The sequence below is a fragment of the Electrona antarctica genome (genome assembly GCF_951216825.1).
Source record: "Electrona antarctica genome assembly, chromosome: 12".
In the NCBI taxonomy this organism is placed as follows: domain Eukaryota; kingdom Metazoa; phylum Chordata; class Actinopteri; order Myctophiformes; family Myctophidae; genus Electrona; species Electrona antarctica.
The window spans coordinates 15657284-15676135 of record NC_136793.1 but is presented as its reverse complement, the minus strand read 5'-3'; the positions used below and the strand labels follow the sequence as shown (position 1 = coordinate 15676135).

Genomic DNA, 18852 nt, shown 5'->3' with positions numbered 1-18852 from the left:
TGCACTCTTCCTCCTGCTTGCTTGCTTGCTGCTGCTGATTCTGCTGCGCTGCTGTATACAAACCTTGCTGCTCACCCTCCTCCACCCCAGCTACCACCTGTCGTTTTTGATCTACTGTTTAGGTACGGGGGATTCGGAGTCCCTATGGCCGGGACTGATGCGCTTGATCTGAATACCTAAAAAGCAGATTAGTTAGATAGATCCAATTCATCGCCAAACCATAATAAACATACCGGCTCATTTATATTCAATAAATATCTATTCCATCCATTCTTGAGTTGTCCTGACTGAACTATGAAAACCTGCAAAACCTGTCGATCTGTCAGTCACGCCACCATATATGGCCGTCTCCATAATGAAGATCACGACACTGACGTCATCAAACCCTGGATAGCCATACATGGAGAAGATTGGATCATCACCTAGATCTGCATATTTGGAGCCGGCCAGCAATCTTACCTCAAACCCTTAGATCTCCATATATGGAGCTGACCTGTTCTGACATTCCATATGTTAATCCTCCCCACCTTTCCTTCCTTGACTGATACCTGTTCATACAAAAGCTAGACGGGCCCGCCCCAAAGTTATTAATGCAGCCGCGCCCGGCAGCTGGCGAAAACTACAGTTCTCAACAGTCCCGAAAATTAAGGCCCGGCCCTACCTGGGCCCTCATCAAACCCTGTACACTCAAGACACTGCCCCCGCTGCCACACTTAGATCTCCATATATGGAGCTGACCCTGTACACTCAAGACACGCTCCATATATGGCCAGTAGAGAATTCATTCCATATGTTGATCTGACCCCTTCATGCCAAAATGCCAGCGCTCGCCCAGCAGTCTGCCGTCACCCAGGCGGATGCGTGGCATAGGGTGCGGATGCGTGGCATAGGGTGCGGATGCGTGGCATAGGGTGCGGATGCGTGGCATAGGGTGCGGATGCGTGGCATAGGGTGCGGATGCGTGGCATAGGGTGCGGATGCGTGGCATAGGGTGCGGATGCTTGGCGAGGTCGCTTCTCGCCCTCAGGGCGTCTTACTGGTACAATATGTAGTCCCTGCTTCATCTTAGGAAATTAAACTATACTAGGTTAGTTCCATTGACCAGGATGACTGGTTAGTTACTACTATCAGCTGAAACCGTTGACCAGGATGACTGGTTAGTTACTACTATCAGCTGAAACCGTTTGAAATCCTGTTGTTTTTTCCTTCTCTTGTGTTTCTTTCCAGGATGACATCCCAGAGTTAGAGGAGTTCTTCCTGGTCAACATCACATCCGCAGTGCTCATCACCACCCTGGCAACCGCTCCAGTGCTAGGTACTGTATCCCGAACACCCCACTGTACCATCAGCCACCAAACTCCTCTGTTGATTGATTGAATGTTGTTTTTTGTTTCTTTTTTATTTCTAAATGAACCCAAATCAAAAGTTGCAGATCCACAAGCTTGAAACGTGGCACAAAGTGATGCGTTTTGAGCTTGTAGATCTGCTACTTTTGCTATTATTGAATTTGAATCCTGAAAAGTAACAGTTTTGTACAGTTTCACACCCGACATGGATGATATGCTTATATGCTGTCAGTGATTGATTATGGAGATGTATTATACAACATCTCCCTCATCAATCACCGGGAGAAATGTGGCTACAAACCAGGCTTTTCCGAGCAGCAGTAATTAAAACATATTTTATTTCTAAAAAAGAAACGTCATCTTAAGTTTATTCACAAGGTAATAATTGTACTTTTTTCCATATGTTAATGTTCTGTGAAATCCCTGTGTCTCGTCTCGTGTCCGGCTTGCAAGGGATCCCAGCGAAATATCTTAATACAGCATTGCAATCATTTTAACCACTTTATTCAACATTGGCCATGAAACAATTGCAGATATCCAATGCCCAGGGTGTCACTTATTTTTCTTGAAAAGGTTTTTTTTGTAATTTAGATTTTCTTTTACACATCTTCTCTTCTGGGGGGCCGCTGACACAAAACCCTTTCAAAGGGTCAATTTGAGGGTCCTTGACATGAAAAAGTTTGAGAACCATTGGTCAATGCCTCCAACTGGCAGAAATTCACACTATTCCAAATGTACTTGACACATTTCTCATAACATTTCTGTAACTTCCCAATGGCTTTCAAAAACACCCAGTAAACATGCCGTTTCACTGGGTAAATGCACGTGGCTGTAGAGCCATAGTTGCCCATGTATCCTTCTTTTCACCCAGTGTATTGCACACTGCCAGGTAACACAAAACATCTCGTCGTGTGCTTTCCCTGGAAATGCTGCGTCGTAGGTTATACGCTCGCACACACTGTGCATTCAACTTAAAAATAACATAGCTGGATGTCAGAGCGCATTATGAAACTGATTCGTTACTACATCCCCCTTTTTTTTTTTTTTTTCTTTGCGTAATCCAAAAACCACAGCCCAATTTGTGAATGGAGGGTAAAGTTTAAAAAGCGATGAGTCGACAGAATGAAAGCAGGCCTAGAGCAGAGTGCCTGCAGACTCTCAGAATACTACAGGACATTGTTGCCAGATTTTGCCAGAGAGATAAGCAACTATGAAAACCACCCCAAAAGAACACATGAGAGCTTAATAAAACCTATATCGGCTATTTGAAAATCGATTATTCCTGAAAATAAATGTTTTTTTGGACATGTGAGGTTTCCCCCCTATGATAATGATTTAGCTCTTTTTCCAGAGCAGACAGCTCCAATCATCCATATACAGTACATGACCTTCAGGACACAGCGCCGGGAGGACTGGCAACCGCGCCGTTCGATCAACTCCCGTCCAACGTCATCATCAATTTGGGGTGTCCTTGACAAGAAAATGTTTGAGAACCACTGGTTTAAACAACATTTAGGAAGCAAGCCCACATAAGTAACTACTGCACTTTCGAAACAAGTCCAGAAAAATCCACAACCCGCAACTACTAATATTTACAGACTTCAAAAAAGAAAAAGCCCAAAGTCGCTTATAATAAGCGGACATGGCAACACTGATACAGGGCTCTCCGCCCGGAGACACGCTGTAAACAGCCAGTCAGTCTCTCTCTCTCCCTCCCTCCCTCCCTCCCCTCCCTCTCTCTCTCTCTCTCTCTCCTCTCTCTCTCTCCTCTCTCTCTCTCTCTCTCTCTCTCTCTCTCTCTCTCTCTCTCTCTCTCTCCTCTCTCTCTCTCTCTCTCTCTCTCTCTCTCTCTCTCTCCTCTCTCTCTCTCTCTCTCCTCTCTCTCTCTTCCTCTCTCTCTCTCTCTCTCTCTCTCTCTCTCTCTCTCTCTCTCTCTCTCTCCCCCGTCCGCTGGCAGCAGTCATTATGTGGCTTGGATGGTAAGATTGATGCTGTCCATGATTGAGGAAGCCCGGGGATTTGGTGGGCCGCTGAATGAGCAGTGTGCGGTGCGGTGAGGCGAGGCGAGGCAAGGGGAGATAGCCAAACTAAACCCCGAGCCGGCCTCCCCAAATGTCTTGGCCGTACTTAGAGTGAAAGGGTTTTGAAGCGTGTATAGCCAGCCAGGAGCTTGTAAATCAGTCCCCCCCCAAAACATAACATAAAGACTTGGCTGTTTCGCCTCCCCACCACTAGCCACTTAGCAGATGGATGGGGGGGATCGCTTCTTAAGTTATAATCTTCAGCTCAAATGTGCCGTGACACGAGTTAGATCCTCGACGATTCGCTCCCCCGCGTTTGGTCGCCGAGGCTTGCTCCATGGTCATAACGCAGAAGTCATTGCTATCACTAAAGGCTAGACCGGTGGTGCTTTCTCACTCAACAGTAAACAAAGCAACGGTGTATAGCTATACATGGTATCTGCACATTTCTAAAGTGAAAATTGTAGGACTTTTAAGACCTTTTTACCACCAAATTGTCAAATATTACATAAGGAAGAGACAATTAAACATTGTGGAAAATAGCCGATCTACAAGCTCACAAAGCCTCACACTGTGAGGCGTTGTGAGCTTGTAGATCGGCTATTTTCACAATAGTAATCTGTGAAACCGAGTCAAATGTAATGCCTCAACTCCTACAATTCCAAGTGCTTGTCAGGGTTGAGGGTAGTGGAGGTATTCAGTTTAAAATATGATTATGTCGGGGGGTCCCAGTTCAAATATGATCATGTTGGGGGCGTCCCAGTTCAAATATGATCATGTTGGGGGGGTCCCAGTTAAAATATGATCATGTTGGGGGGGGTCCCAGTTCAAATAATTATGATTATGTTGGGGGGTCCCAGTTCAAATCTGATGATGTTGGGGGGTCGCGACCTGCCACGTACTCATGTCTTGTCATGTGCTGTCCTTGTCTCCCTCAGACACACAGGGCTTGGTGGCACAGGTCAGCATCGCTGCTAACGATGGAATCAGAGGAGTCATTGAATGGACAAACACCATGTAAGTGAAAACTCAATTCATACTGTATATTGTTGCTGTCTGGAAGAAACCTTATCTCCATATTTTAACGTATTTTTTTATTATTTATTTTTATCCGTGAATTAACGCCCTACTTGATCATACTACAACGTTACACAAAAGCTCCAAAGGTAGCCGAGCAGATTCACAACTTTGAAATGCGGAGGGAAACGGAAGCGTTTTCGATCTGCTACTTTTGCTATCTTTGAATTGTAATCCTAAAAAGTAAAAGGTTTGGAGGTAGCCTATAATGTATCCACCTGACCAGGCAGAAACATTTAGCTAGACTCTTATTGAGAGCGACTTGAACTCTATTGAACAAACTACAGGGTAAATGGTCATATCAATTTAGAACATACAGTAGGGAACATTTAATTGCTAACAAACTAGTGTATACGATTAACATGATCAAACCTTACTATGGAATGCACACAATCAGAACTGCAACCTCACTCCCAATCTTCTGCCGTAGTCTGAAAACCCACCTGTTCAGACTCCATCATGGTCCGTAGCACTTACCCTAGCCCCTTAGATAGCACTTTTATACAGACTTATAGCATGTGATGTAGACAGCACTAGAATTTCATTGTATGTACTAGTCATAGCACTTTATAGTATATAAGTATAGTATAGTATATATGTATAGTTTATATGTATAGTTTAATTATATAGAGATTCCACTGTTACGTTCTTAGCTTATGCATGTTTCTTGAATACTACTTTTTATGTATGTGATGTATTGCCATGCTTTTTGTTCTTGCCTTATGTAAGTCGCTCTGGATTTAGAGCGTCTGCTAAATGCCTAAATTGTAAATTGTAAACCTAGCACGCTTTTTACACTTTGTCCGGTCCAATGCTCAGCGATGGAACATACATCACAATCTTCACCTCCCATTAAGAGCTGGAACGCCTCTGTGTCACCTTAGCTTTTAACCACATTAAACATTATTCCAAACTTTAGCTGTTGAAAAATCATCATACAAGCTTGTAGATCTGCTGTTTTGGAAAAAATCCTGAAAATGTGGCGCAAATCTTTGAATATAATTCATTCACAGCAAACGTTTGAACTCAAATCGTTGCTTCTTTTAGCACCACTGATATAGAAACAAGATATTGGTACAATCTGGTCTCAGGTCTTATTTAGCAAAATCTGCTGTATGTTTCTGAGTTTAAGAAGAGAATGTGTTGTATTGACGGGCAGGTTCGAGGTGAATGAGACGATGGGAGCTCTGACTCTCGTGGCGTACAGGAACAAGGGAACATATGGGAACGTCTCACTCTACTTCTACGCACAGAACCTGGAGGCTCAGCAAGGACTGGACTACAACACCAGTGAAACGGTCAGACAGACACGCACGCAGCAGAATTTTCACTAACATATTTTCTTGCTGTCGTGTCGGGCAGAAATCTTCATATTTTCACTTGTGTTTTTTGTTCATAAATTAACGCCCTACTTGATCATACAGCGTCACACTAAAGCATCAAACGTAGCAGATCCACAAGCTCGACTTTGAGTTTTGACTTTCTGTAAGTCACTGGCGGCTGTGTGTTTTGGTGTGTCCACACACTCATCTTTCCCCCTGTATTTAATAACAGAGGTGCAGGACTAGCCTGTCATAATTATTCTATATTGTATTACATAATCGATATGAGCGCCCCACATTAGCTCTTGAAACGGGACCCCAAATCCTTAAGGATCGCCCCTGACACACACACACAATGCCTAATTTTGGCATCATTTTACACAGACACAATATCTTGTTCATGACGTCTGTCGTTCTCCTGCAGATGGTGCATTTCGTGGACGGTGAAAGGCACAAGTTTGTGGAGGTCCAGATCATTGACGACGCGGTTCCAGAGGGAGCGGAGAGGTTCCAGCTCATTCTGTCCAGGCCTTCTCCTGGCGTGGAGCTGGGCATTAACACCACAGGTACTGTGTGGAGCTGTGGGCATTAACCCATTTAGGCCTGACCTCGTAAATTTAAAAAAAATCTTCTAAATCCTCCAGTTTTCTGAAATAAATATTTTCACAATTTTTCAAAAAATAGCAGACCTACAAGCTCGTAGCGCGCCACTCGGTGGCGCGCTATGAGCTTGTAGATCTGCTATTTTTCAATAGCTAAATTATAACATAATGTTTAAAACACCAAAAGGTGTTCCCACCCCAAAATGGGTTAACACCACAGGTGTGGTTCTGTCCGGGCCCTGTTGTCCTAGCATTAACACCACAGGTATGAGAAGGACGCATAAATTCCGTCTTTTGGTGCTCTATAAAAAGGAACATTCACTCACCCCCCTAATTGAATCCATCCTTTTTCAAATACTCAAGTACTATTTTATACAGTACGTTGTCACATGTCGGTGTCGTAGGCAGCAAAAATAGCCCATGTACAAGCTCTTGATTATACTCTTGATTGTGCTCTTGATTTAAAAAATATATACATTTCAAAATGTTAGAATATTAGAAATGTTTAGAATTTCAAGATTTTCACCTAAAATAACATGCCCCAAAATTAGGCTCTGTTTGTTTTTACGTGGTTAATTAAACAGCATTCAGAGCATACCTATTTACACACACCTCGACAGTGGGTGCAAGGCCAGTAAGACAATCATGGAAGGAGGTAGTCTTTTTTTTTAAATGTTTTTTTTTTTCTGGCTTTCGCCTTTATTTTATATTTCTTTATGGAGGGACAGACAGTAGGCTGACAGGAAATGGGGAGAGAGATGGGGGGGAAAGACATGCAGTAAAGGCCGTCGGGATCGGGAGTCGAACCCGCGGCACACTGCCAGACTGGATTACCAGCCAAGGTGCCTGGACCACTGAGCCATGGCCCAGGCCGAAGGAGGTAGTCTTAACACCAAACGGCATTAACACCAATAAAACACGTGTCCCCAACAGCGACGGTGACCATCCTGGCCAGCGACGACGGACACGGGGTCATCTCCTTCAACAGCAGCGAGCGCTTCCTGCTGAAGGAGCCCACGTCCACCTCGGGCCTGGGCCAGAGCGTGGCCACACTGTACGTGCTGCGGAGCCCCGAGCAGGGCACCTTCGGCACGGTGACCGTCACCTTCACCATCCTGGACTCCAACGGCAGCCTGGCGGAGGGAGACCTCATACCGTCACAGGGCTTTGTGGTCCTGGAGGACGGGGTCCGCTTCAAGGTGAGTGGTGATTTTGTCGACTAATACTATGACGAAAATGTTTCGTCGACGGCATCAAGGCCCGCCAAAATTCATTTTAGCATACTACTTCAAACTCCGTTTTAACCAGACTCATTTAAAACATCTGTCCTTTGTTCTGGTGACAGATATTGTCCTTCTAATGTGCGAGAGGGCTGTGTTTTTTTTCAATAATTTTCAATAAAAATGAAATGAAATACTGAAATAAAAAAACGTAACTTAATAAGTGTTCAGTTATGGTGTCTATTTCTAATCACGATTATCAATTTAAAACAGAATAATGAAAATGAAATGAAAACAAAACATTTCCATTAACTGAAACTGTGTGTTTACGAAACTGAAATCATAGATCAAAATGTCTTTGTCATGTTATTTCTACAATAAGAACAGTATTATATGTGGATATTAAATCTCTCTTATTTGTTTAGCTGTGCCAGTTTTACGGCAGCTGTCAGCACCTCACTGTCTGGAAATCCAAAACAAAGTCAAATCGACATAAAAATACAAACTATAATAAAAAACGAAAACCTTCACCCTAATGAGCAGGAACTCAAAAGAAAGTATGGATTTTATGTGCTTATGTTCTCCAAGTCAGAACTTGGAAATGTTTTATTGCCATGCCAAGTATGAGGTTCATAGGAGGGAATTATTAGGGCACAGTATTTGTTTTGGTATTGGTGCAAAGTCACGCAACATAAAACTACAACTATTAACATAGGATTATCAACAACAGACTTTATGCTCACAGGACATTGCAGACAGTACAGTTTAGACAAGCTCTATAAATCATCGCTGATACTTGATCATACCACAGCGTCACACAAAAGTATCAAATGTAGCAGATCAACAAGCTGTGTTAAAGATCCTGCCTATGACATCTCTGTCGGGTAGAAAGCACATCATTTATGTCCAAAACTGTGATATTTCAGGATTCAAATTGAAGAAATAACATAAGTAGCAGGTGTACAAGCTCAAAACGTGTCACTTAGTGTCGCGCTTCAAGCTTGTGGATGTTCTACTTTTGATGCTTTTGTGTGATGGCGTATTATGATCAAGTAGGGGCGTTAACTTACGTTAACTTACGGGGAAAAAAATTGGATTATGATAAGAGGTTTCTGCCCGACAGCAAAGATAAGCTATAGTGTATTAACGTAGTCATATTGGACAAAATAATAATTTTATTCACACACACAAAATGTACACAATAAAGCTTATTGTCAGTGTTTGTTTTCCCTGGCAGACCTTGGAGATCTGGGCGGTGTTGGACGCGGAGCCCGAGGCCAACGAGACCTTCACGGTGCTGCTGTCCAGCCCCAGCGGAGGAGCCCGTCTCGGGGAGCGGCTGCACACCTACATCACCGTCCTGGAGAACCTGGCTCCGTCCGGCCTGTTCCGCATCGGACCCACGCTGAACAGGTCACTATTGAACATCACACCACACACCGAAACCACAAACATCTGCAGATACATGCTGTAACTTGCATGTACAGTACAGTAGTATTGAAAAAGGGATATGAATAACCTCTTCATTCCCGGACAGTGTCTTTATCAGTGTTTTTATTTTATATGTGTCTCTCTCTCTCTCTCTCTCTCTCTCTCTCTCTCTCTCTCTCTCGCTCGTTCTCTATATCTATATATATATATTATATATATATATATAGATATAGATATGTGTGTACATACACACACGCACACATATATTGACGCGCGCACGCACGCGGACACACACACTTACTGTAGGTTTAATATATCTAACTGTGTTTGCTGTTCAGAACTAACACAGAGGTGGTGGCTGCTGAAGGAGGCGTGGTCTTCCTGACCGTTTCCCGTAGCAACGGTCTGGACTCGGCCGTCAGCGTGGAATGGGAGACGCAGTCTGAGAGCGCCACGGCCGCAGGTGAGGCGATGAGATGACTTCATTGTGTCACTTCATAATTCAGTGGTTGTATTTGGCCACGGACCCCCATCTGAAAATGATTTGTGCCACAGTGATGCCCAGAAGAGGAGATCTTTTTTGTTTAGTTTTTAGTTTTTTTAAGATTTTTTGGGGCGGTGACACGCAGCAAAGGTTGTCGGGATCGGGAGTCAAACCTGCCACACGCTGCCAGGCTGGACCACCAGCCTAGCCGAGAAGATTTATTACAACAACAAAAAAATACAAATCCAGATTTTTCAATATTGTTCTTTAAAAAAGAGTTGTACAAGCTCGCAAGTGCGGCACAAACTCACGCGCTGCAAGCTTGTACATCTGCTACTTTTGAATAGCCAACGTATAACTGGATAAAGTGGTTAAAATGATTGTGATGCCACGTTAACTACTTTTTCTGGGACTCCACCTTCACCATACCTTTTAGATTTGTAGCTATAACTATAATGTATCAGATTGTTTTATTTGGATTCCTTCCTCATTTCACTGGGGTAAATGGATTGTAAAATGGATTCATGATGATGATGTGTGATGCGTGTGTTTCTTGCAGAGGGCAGTGTCCCAGTGCTGGGCGTGTACCAGACCTTCCAGGAGAACCCTACGTCGGCCTGGTGCTCCATCCCCGACGACGGAGCCTCCTCCCTGGCTATGAGACTGGACAGAACGCCCCCTGTTGGATCAGCTCACACCCTGGCCACTCTGTACAGATGGCAAGGGGTCTTTGTCCCTATACAGGTACAGTACAGACCACCTCCCCCCTCTAAGAACCTTCCATTTACTTCCATTTTGTGTGCTGTCGGGTGTAAACCTTGTACTGTATGTCCAAAACTATACTTTTCTGGAAATGTAAAAAACAGAACCTGTGTTCCAAAGGATAGTTATTTAGTCAGAAAGCTCTTGTTAATGATTGTCATTGCGTCGGTAAAACCCACAGACACACTTACCGGTTTCTCACACACTAAAATAGCAGCTCTACAAGTGAATTATTTTTGCTACTTCTGTGTGACACTGTAGCATGACAATGTAAGACACGTGAACGCGGGAAGCGAACGCAGCTGTTGTGGCAGTCTGACACACACGCACGCACGCACACACACACACACACACACACACACACACACACACACACACACACACACACACACAGCCTGTAAACCAGACGAATCTGCCAGTGCAATTAAAACAAAGATCTTAATAGCCCTCAGTGATATTAGTCTGGCCATGTGGGGGGAACATACGTTGACAAAGCAATTGTGAAATATGTTTAGATGTATGTGCATCTTTCTCTCTCTCCAGTCGATCAGGATCCAGGGTCCTAGGTCATGTGTGGGCTTTGCAGTGAACGGATCAACCTACGTAGCCGTGACCCACGGTGGTGCTCCCCTCTCCCCTGCTGCCAACCTCAGCATCTTCAGACTGCACAAAGACCTCAACTTCACATTGGTACATTCATAGAATATATAATTCCTCTAAATCGTTGTTTCCCAAACAGTGGGACACATTTTTATGGGTTGCGAGTAAATATAGTATCCCCTTTTGTTTAGTTGAAAAAAGTCTAAACAAAGAAATCACAACTTTTCATCAATTAAAAATAATTCCAACATTTTCCCAAAAGTATTTAATATATATATATATATATATATTTATTATTATTATTATTATTATTATTTTTTAAATAATTTCCTCGTTTCCATGTTTGTATTGTGCAGGAACAAACGTTGGGCGTTGAAGCTGCTGATGTCCAACACTTCTCCGTTGAGAGCACACATTACCTGCTGGCCTCAAGTCAGGTGAGATCAACTCCACACTGTTGACTCCATGACACGTTTGCAATTTGCATATCATTGCTGTATCATTATTGCATAAATCAGTGCTATTGAACACCCTTTACGTCTGTGTGTTGGTTAAAAAATCAGACCCGTCTGAACGGAGTGGTGCTGTACTGTACTCGTGCTGTAGTATTGTACTGTATTGTACAAGCCCTCCTCCATTTTGTGTGTGTGTGTGTGTGTGTGTGTGTGTGTGTGTGTGTGTGTGTGTGTGTGTGTGTGTGTGTGTGTGTGTGTGTGTGTGTGTGTGTGTGTGTGTGTGTGTGTGTGTGTGTGTGTGTGTGTGTGTGTGTGTGTGTGTGTGTGTGTGTGTGTGTGTGTGTGTGTGTGTGTGTGCGCGCGCGCTATTGCTGAGGTGTTTCAGCTGTCCATGCTCAGACACAGGGACACGCATACATAGGGAGGGACGGAAACACATAGCTACGCAATGGAGTGGCTGCACCACTCAAAAATATTGAACCAATAGAAAGTATTAAGTGCTTCAGACAAAACCACCTAACTCCATTGGACCCTCGAACTGTGCTAAAACAGCTAACTTCACCACCTCTACCCCTCTCATGCAAGTAATTGACAATACTATATAAAGTAACAACACCAACTTTGATGAGGCAGTATTGCTTTATTTTCGAAATATAAGATTACATTTTCTTCCTTTCCTATAAAATGTATATTTTTCATTTTCAGAAAAATGAACATTTTGGAGTTAGGTGGTTTCTTCCCGACAGCAGAGATATGCAAAGTATTATACAAGGAAACTGCTTTGACATTATTGTTGAGCTTTGGACATTTCTCAAAGAAGCTTAATCCAAAGTTAAACTGGGATCACTTGGGCTGTTTTGTCTTAACCTGCTTTGTGCCGCAGGTTTTCGTCAGGACCGAAGATGATGTTTTCACCCTCCACCAGACCCTTGAGCTCCAGGACAGCGTTGTCAGTGTGTCTGTGTTCTCCAGTTACCTGGCGGCGTGCACAGACAGACTGACTGACGGCTGCTTCCTGCTTCAGTGGACCGGCGGACGCTTCCAGGACCCCGCCATCTTCATCGTCGGGGGCAGAGCCAGTCAGGTGGCGGCGATCCACACGGGGGCGGAGCTTACCCTCCTGTTGGTTGTCCTCGAAGGTGACCTATCGTTCTCTTTTGCTCGCTTTGCACAGCCTTCCACTTGAAACCTCCAGAATCCATAATCAGTGGTGGGTGGAATTAGCTAAAAATAGCACATCTACAAGCTACTGTATTCGTTGCGTTACTTTTCATTTTCCCAAATATATAAAATATTAATATTATAAAAAACATGGTCACCTCACATATTAGATAATTAGAAGGACACTATCAGTCACCAGAAAAAGGAAGCGTGTGTTTTCTTTTTTTTTTATATACTTTATTAGTCAGAATGTAAACAGCACGTGGTACAGTAAGGCATTAAGGCTAAAAGAATAACACAAAAAAACTCACGGTACTTGTTTCCATTGTGGTTAATTTTCTCAGCTGCTGTTCTGCAATTTTAAAAATATTTTTGTTTGGCTAATTTTATCTGTGGTTTAGTGTGGCATACGCTATAGCACCGCACATGAAAATTGGCGAGTTACATTTGTTAGAAGGAAACTCACATCAGCCTGTTTTCCAATGGTGGAGCGAAAGCCATATTTAGAAATGGCCTCCCTGCTCCACTGTAGGAGATGGTTCTTGTTAGTGCACTGTGCCATGGACAGCTTGTGAAAACCCTTCCAAATGGGACATTTTGCATAATGAGTACTTTTGGTACTTAAGGTATATGCCAATACTTTTCAAAACCAAACTTTTACATTGTAATGGAATATTTATACTTTTTTACTTTTAACCGCAGCATGTATTGCATCACAATAACCACTTTGACCATATTTTATACTTTGTGCCACGATATGAGTTTGTTGATCTGCTATTTATTTTTTAACTCAAATCTTTGCTACTGGGAGTCCCTGGAACAAAATATTTAACTCATTTTTATTGTCAGGTGTGTTATAGTATTATATAATATTAGTTATAAAAAATATTTTGAACCCAAAACAAATTACAAACTGTAACATACAGCAACCAAGGTAAAAAAGAGAGAGAACTTTTCCACCTTTCTTCCACCGCTGTGGAGAGGCTCTCTGCTGGGACCCGTTGCTCGTTTTACTGGAAAGGGCCCCCACGCTGCAGAGCAGAGGCTCTCTGCTGGGACCCGTTGCTCGTTTTACTGGAAAGGGCCCCCACGCTGCAGAGCAGAGCGCGGGGGAACGAAGCGGACCGCAGATGGATGGGGATAGGCTGTAATTTGTTCAGTGTTGGGTGTGTCAGGCACACCAGTCCTTAACTCAACGGAACCATAACATTCTATCTTGAAAGGACAGCGTGCCAGCATAAATCTATGTTTGTTTATCGGTGTGTCTGTGCTTTTCTCTGTGTGTGTGCGTGCGTGCGTGTGTGTGTGTGACTACTGACGACTAGTGATAGCCAAATGTCCCCAAACTTATAGTTGAAACTGAGAACGTTTGAGGACTATTTTCCTGGTCCTCACAAGAGAGGACTTACATTAGGAAAACAAATTATTTGGAGGTTAGGTTTAGGGATTAGGGTTAGAGTTATGCCCGATTTATAGTTTAGTTGTGCACCTAAAATAGCAGATCTACAAGCTCCTAACACATTGTAGCATGATGCGTTGTGAGAGCTTGTAGATCGGCAATTTTCTGCGCACGACAAAAGCAGGCAACTAAGTATAACTTTAGGCTTCATGGTTAGGGATAAAAAATTTATACATTTGTCCTCCTAAAATGTTGGTGTCCTCTCAAATAATACATGTGTTTGCACGTACTCGCACACATCCATGTCTCCTCAGGTGACTCTCCGTCTTGCGAAGTTTTCGTGTTGAGTGTGGATCAACCTTCACCCAAACAGATCCAGTCCATTCCACTCCCAGGTCTTATCTCCATCCATCCGTTCACCACAGCTTCAGGCATCAGTGAGTACCATTGACACTTCTTCAGTTTTCCTTTATAACAGAAGTGCCTGCATGGCAAAACATCACATTCTAACCACGGTGCTTTGTCGGGCGCCTCTGCGAACACAATTGGCCCGTGTTCGGAGAAGGAGAACCGGGATGGGAGGGTGATAACAGTCACATGTCGCATGTATAGAGGGTATGCGCGTGACATCATCATCAAACCAGGAAGTTATGCAGGAACGCCTACTGAGTGGCAAAAAACTACTTTCTGGCCTTGACAGCCCATGCATCCACACAGAAAAGTCATATCTGATTGCATTAAACAACATTAAACGATGTTAAACTCACTTTGCCTGTTGCTTTGCCACTCGATGTGCCATTCACTTTAAGCATGCGCATACTCTCTATTCCCATACGGAACGAAACCTGTCTAGCAGGGAGTGTTGGGCGGCAGTGTGTGGAGGAATCAATAGGCTCTATGCACACACGCCATTTTGGAAAGAACTTGGTGGCCCTTCCCTACTTCCTTCCTTCCCAGGTGTTACCGATGATACTAATGATTCCCATTTGTCCGGTTCCATTTGTACATTCTCAGAGTTGCAGGGGTCCTTGAGATAAAAAAATAAAAAGTTTGAAAACCACTGTACACTAAATGGAACAGAGCCTTAATTAGTATCATCGGTAACACCTGTGAAGGCAGTAGGGAAGTGGCCCGGAAGTATGAAGAGTTATTCTGTGTGCATACATAGCGACTAAAATTTAGGAGAAATGGAGGTAAATTGGCTAAATTTACAAACAAACCCATCACTCTCATTATCTGAATTCTTTGGACCTTTCTTCCAGCATACGTGGCGCTGGCTGGCAGCAACGGCTCCTCCATCTACTCCTGGAGGTCTGACGAGTCTCTGTTCTCCATGGAGCTGCAGGCTCCTGCAGCCTCAGGCTTCTCCTCTCTGCCCGGACCCTCGCTCCACACCGCCAACACCCTTTTGGCGTCTGCCGAGGAGAACAGCTCCACTGTCTACGAGTTCACCTCTGTGTCCAACCAGTCCGATTTCATATACAGGTACAATATGTATGGCAAAGCCATACATGTAAATGAACCATACATGTGTGCTTTATTTTATTTTTTCTCACTTGTCCGGGATAGGCACTAGGCAGTTTTTGCTTATGCAAAGATTCACATTCAGTCTATTTTGAGTCTGCGTGTTCTTGAAGGGGCAAGCCGTATGCAACAGTATATGTCTACCATTGTATGGATTTGAATGAATGAATGAATGAATGAATGTCTATTATGAGACCACAAGGGGAGGAAATGCAAATTCCCATCAATCCATCCATCCCGTCAATTCAATTGACCACAATGGAAACAAGTCCCCAGGACGTTTTTTTGTCATCCTTTTAGCCTTAAAGTCTGACTCTACCCCGTGCTGTTTACATTTCTGACTGATAAGAGTATTAAACCAATGTGTCTGTCTCCATCCAGCTCTGGCGAGCTGCAATTTGCTCCGGGCGACAGTGAGCTGGAGATCGCGGTGAACCTTGTGGACGACGACATCCCCGAGGTGGAGGAGCACTTCCGGGTCATCCTCAAGAACCCCAAGGGCGGGGCGGAGATCGGCTTCGGCGGTCAGGTGACCGTCTTCATCCCCACCAACGACCATGCCCACGGAGTCATAGGCTTCGCCCAGGTAATACACTGAGCATCCGTTGAAAGTTTACATTTGTTTTATCATCATGTTAGGGTCAGGGTTTTTCCTTAAAACAAGTGTTATGTTACTTTACTTCTCCGCAACTTGATTAAACAGAACACACATAGCATGCTCAGGTCGGGATACCAATTTTATCCAATCAACAGAGAGAACTCACACAAGGCACAGGACAACCAAGTGAAATTGGCAGTGATAACACAAATAAATGAGCACAATTAAATTGAAGCTTGATAAATGAGTACTTTCTCCTGATTGGCTGAAGAGTTGCCACCTACCTGAAAATGTATTTTCAAACACTCCTTTTGTGCCAAAAAATTATAGCAAATAATCTACATTAACATCCATATTTTTAAAGATGTGTAAAGGTTTACATAGTGAAAATACTTAACTATCATTTATTTTTCATTGTGTGTAGAAGTCTTTGTCCATTGAGGTTGAGGAACTGCTTCAGGACAACATGGTCTCTCTGATTGTGGAGAGGAGAAGAGGAACGTTTGGCAGACTGACGGTCCACTGGGCCGCCAACGGCAGTCTGGACGACATCTTCCCCCCCTCTGGAGTGGTGAGTCTGATCTGTGTGCAACCATGTCCAGCGTTCAGCATCATTCGAAGAAAAGATAACGCACATATTCTCCTTTTGCAGTGCTGAGCCAAACTGCAAAAAAGGGGGGCTCGCAACTAACTTTTAAATGCTCAAACTTGTATTCATAGCAGCAATAGGATTTTTTTTTAAGTGAGTTACTTGAAAAAGAATGCAAGGTTGAAACGTCATATATTATCACTGCTGTGAATACACCTGTGAATACAGTGAGTTGAGAGCTCCTTGTTTTTCAGCATCACACATGATGTATGACATGATGTTATACTTGACATAAAAGTGTTAAGCTCTAGTGAGTGGATAATGTGAATGCTTTTTTGTTAGTTTCTATGTAATCTTGTATAGCCAGACAACTATTCCACAACCTCCGAATGCTATATAGAGTCTGGAACTACACTTCCTGAGATCCGAGTAAGGAAGCTGTCATTTCCGTTCACGAAAATATATTTAAAAATATCTTTACAGTTCTTCTTTTATTTCCATTTCTGTTAAGCAGCAAGCTATATATTATGCGTAGATGATTTCTATTTATATTAGGATATTTTTTTTGCGACTGTAAAGATGAAGCTGAAGTTTGGAGCTTACTCATGATCCGAGCTTCCGTTGCTCCAGACTGTATGGCGGAAGCCTTTGAAAATTGCGAGAGGCAACAGTCTGGCCACGCGAGACTATAGTTTCTATGGAATTGTCTCAGCAGCCCCTGTCGTCCTGTCTGCCCCACAGGTGATCTTCGCTGAGGGCCAGTCCCACGCCGCCATCTCTCTGACCGTGATCGCGGACGGCGTGGCCGAGCTCCGGGAGAGCGTCACCGTGTCCCTGGTGGGCGTCACCACCGTGGGCCTGGAGGACCCGCGGGTGGTGGGCGCCATTATCGACCGGCGGCGGGACAGCGCCCTACTCGCCATCCTGCCCAACAGCTCCCCCTACGGGGTGATAGGATGGCACCTGGACTCCCAGTTTACGCTGGCTCAAGAACCACAGAGTAAGATGAGGGCTTGGGTGCACAGTTTATTAAAGGAACACTATTTTGAGTGGGATCAATAAAGGAATTGGATTGATAAGCAGGATCGATAAACTGATGAAACTTCCATGAAACTTCCTTTTTTTTAATCCGATCCCTTGTTTAATCCATTATGAGCACAGGCAGTCATAAAGAATTAGGCTGTCTAACAAGATCAAACACCCAGGGAAAGAAAGACTGCCTTTACTTACAGTAAGCTTGTTTTCTCCTGGTGAATTTATCTGCTTATTACATTTCCGCTAAATCGCTAATGTGTTTTTGAAGTGCGGTTCTTGGAGCGTTGTTACAGTACACATTATGGACTTACTGTAAAGGCAATCTGCAGCGGTTTCCAGCATTATGGGGCAAATGTAGGATTTATCATAATCTGTGCCTGGGCCCGTAGCCCAGGATGTCAGAAGACTCACAGAACTACATTCTGTTTTGAAAATAGACACCGATTGCCAGCTTACATAATGTTTGTTGGATTCTTTATAGGCTAGCTCCAAAACAAGGTTACATAATACCAAAGAAATGTAATAAAAAAAGAACTAACGTGATAACAAAATATACAGTGCAGCGAGAAATCTACAGACATTTTAAATGGGCCTTTCATGTTCCTCACTTGTTGCTTTAATGATGTTGTTACTGATTATGATGTTTTATTGCCATTTGCGCAAGAAATATATGAATAATAATAACCCCTTCAGGGACCGTTGGTGTTCCCCAGACCCAACTTAGAAAATAGGTGTTGGACTAACTAACCAGGGATAAAAAATAATATCTCAGCTGGAACTGTAGCCCCCGCAAACCAATTCTCTTGACTAGTGTGGATTTTGAATACATTTTAATTTAGTTTTAGTCACATTTTAGTCATGTGTTTTAGTGTTAGTCTAGTTTTAGCTGACTAAATATGATACGATTTTAGTCGACTAAATGTACAGTTGAATTGGTCGACAGTTTGGCAGGCCTTGATGGTGTCGTGATGGCTGATTTTTAGACTTGGTTCTGAAAATAGCCGATCTACAAGCTTGTAGATCTGCTATTTTCAGCATGCAACCAAACATAAAATGACTTGTCTTTTAGTTCTACTGAATCTCTTGTCCACTAGCCCCTCCCAAATATTTTAGTCTAGTTTTTATTTCTTATATAATATATTTAGTCTTTGTTTTTGTCATCGTAGCTTGGTTTAAATTTAGTTTCCATTTAGTTTTTGTCTGTGAAAAAAGGTAGTCGGCAGACA

The 18852-nt window shown here is 43.3% G+C and overlaps 1 protein-coding gene across 1 annotated transcript in view; it reads left to right on the top strand.

Annotated features, from left to right (window-relative positions):
• The window catches only part of adgrv1 (adhesion G protein-coupled receptor V1), a gene marked incomplete at its 5' end in the record, with an annotated part of 297728 nt that overhangs the window by 89926 nt on the left and 188950 nt on the right, over positions 1–18852 (top strand). Inside the window, 16 exon segments of the mRNA XM_079516851.1 lie at positions 1228–1315; positions 4306–4384; positions 5604–5742; positions 6191–6332; positions 7302–7567; positions 8826–9001; positions 9358–9482; positions 10063–10247; positions 10809–10955; positions 11222–11302; positions 12204–12459; positions 14195–14317; positions 15143–15365; positions 15786–15990; positions 16427–16573; positions 17333–17591. Coding sequence (XP_079372977.1) covers positions 1228–1315; positions 4306–4384; positions 5604–5742; positions 6191–6332; positions 7302–7567; positions 8826–9001; positions 9358–9482; positions 10063–10247; positions 10809–10955; positions 11222–11302; positions 12204–12459; positions 14195–14317; positions 15143–15365; positions 15786–15990; positions 16427–16573; positions 17333–17591 — 2641 coding nt within the window.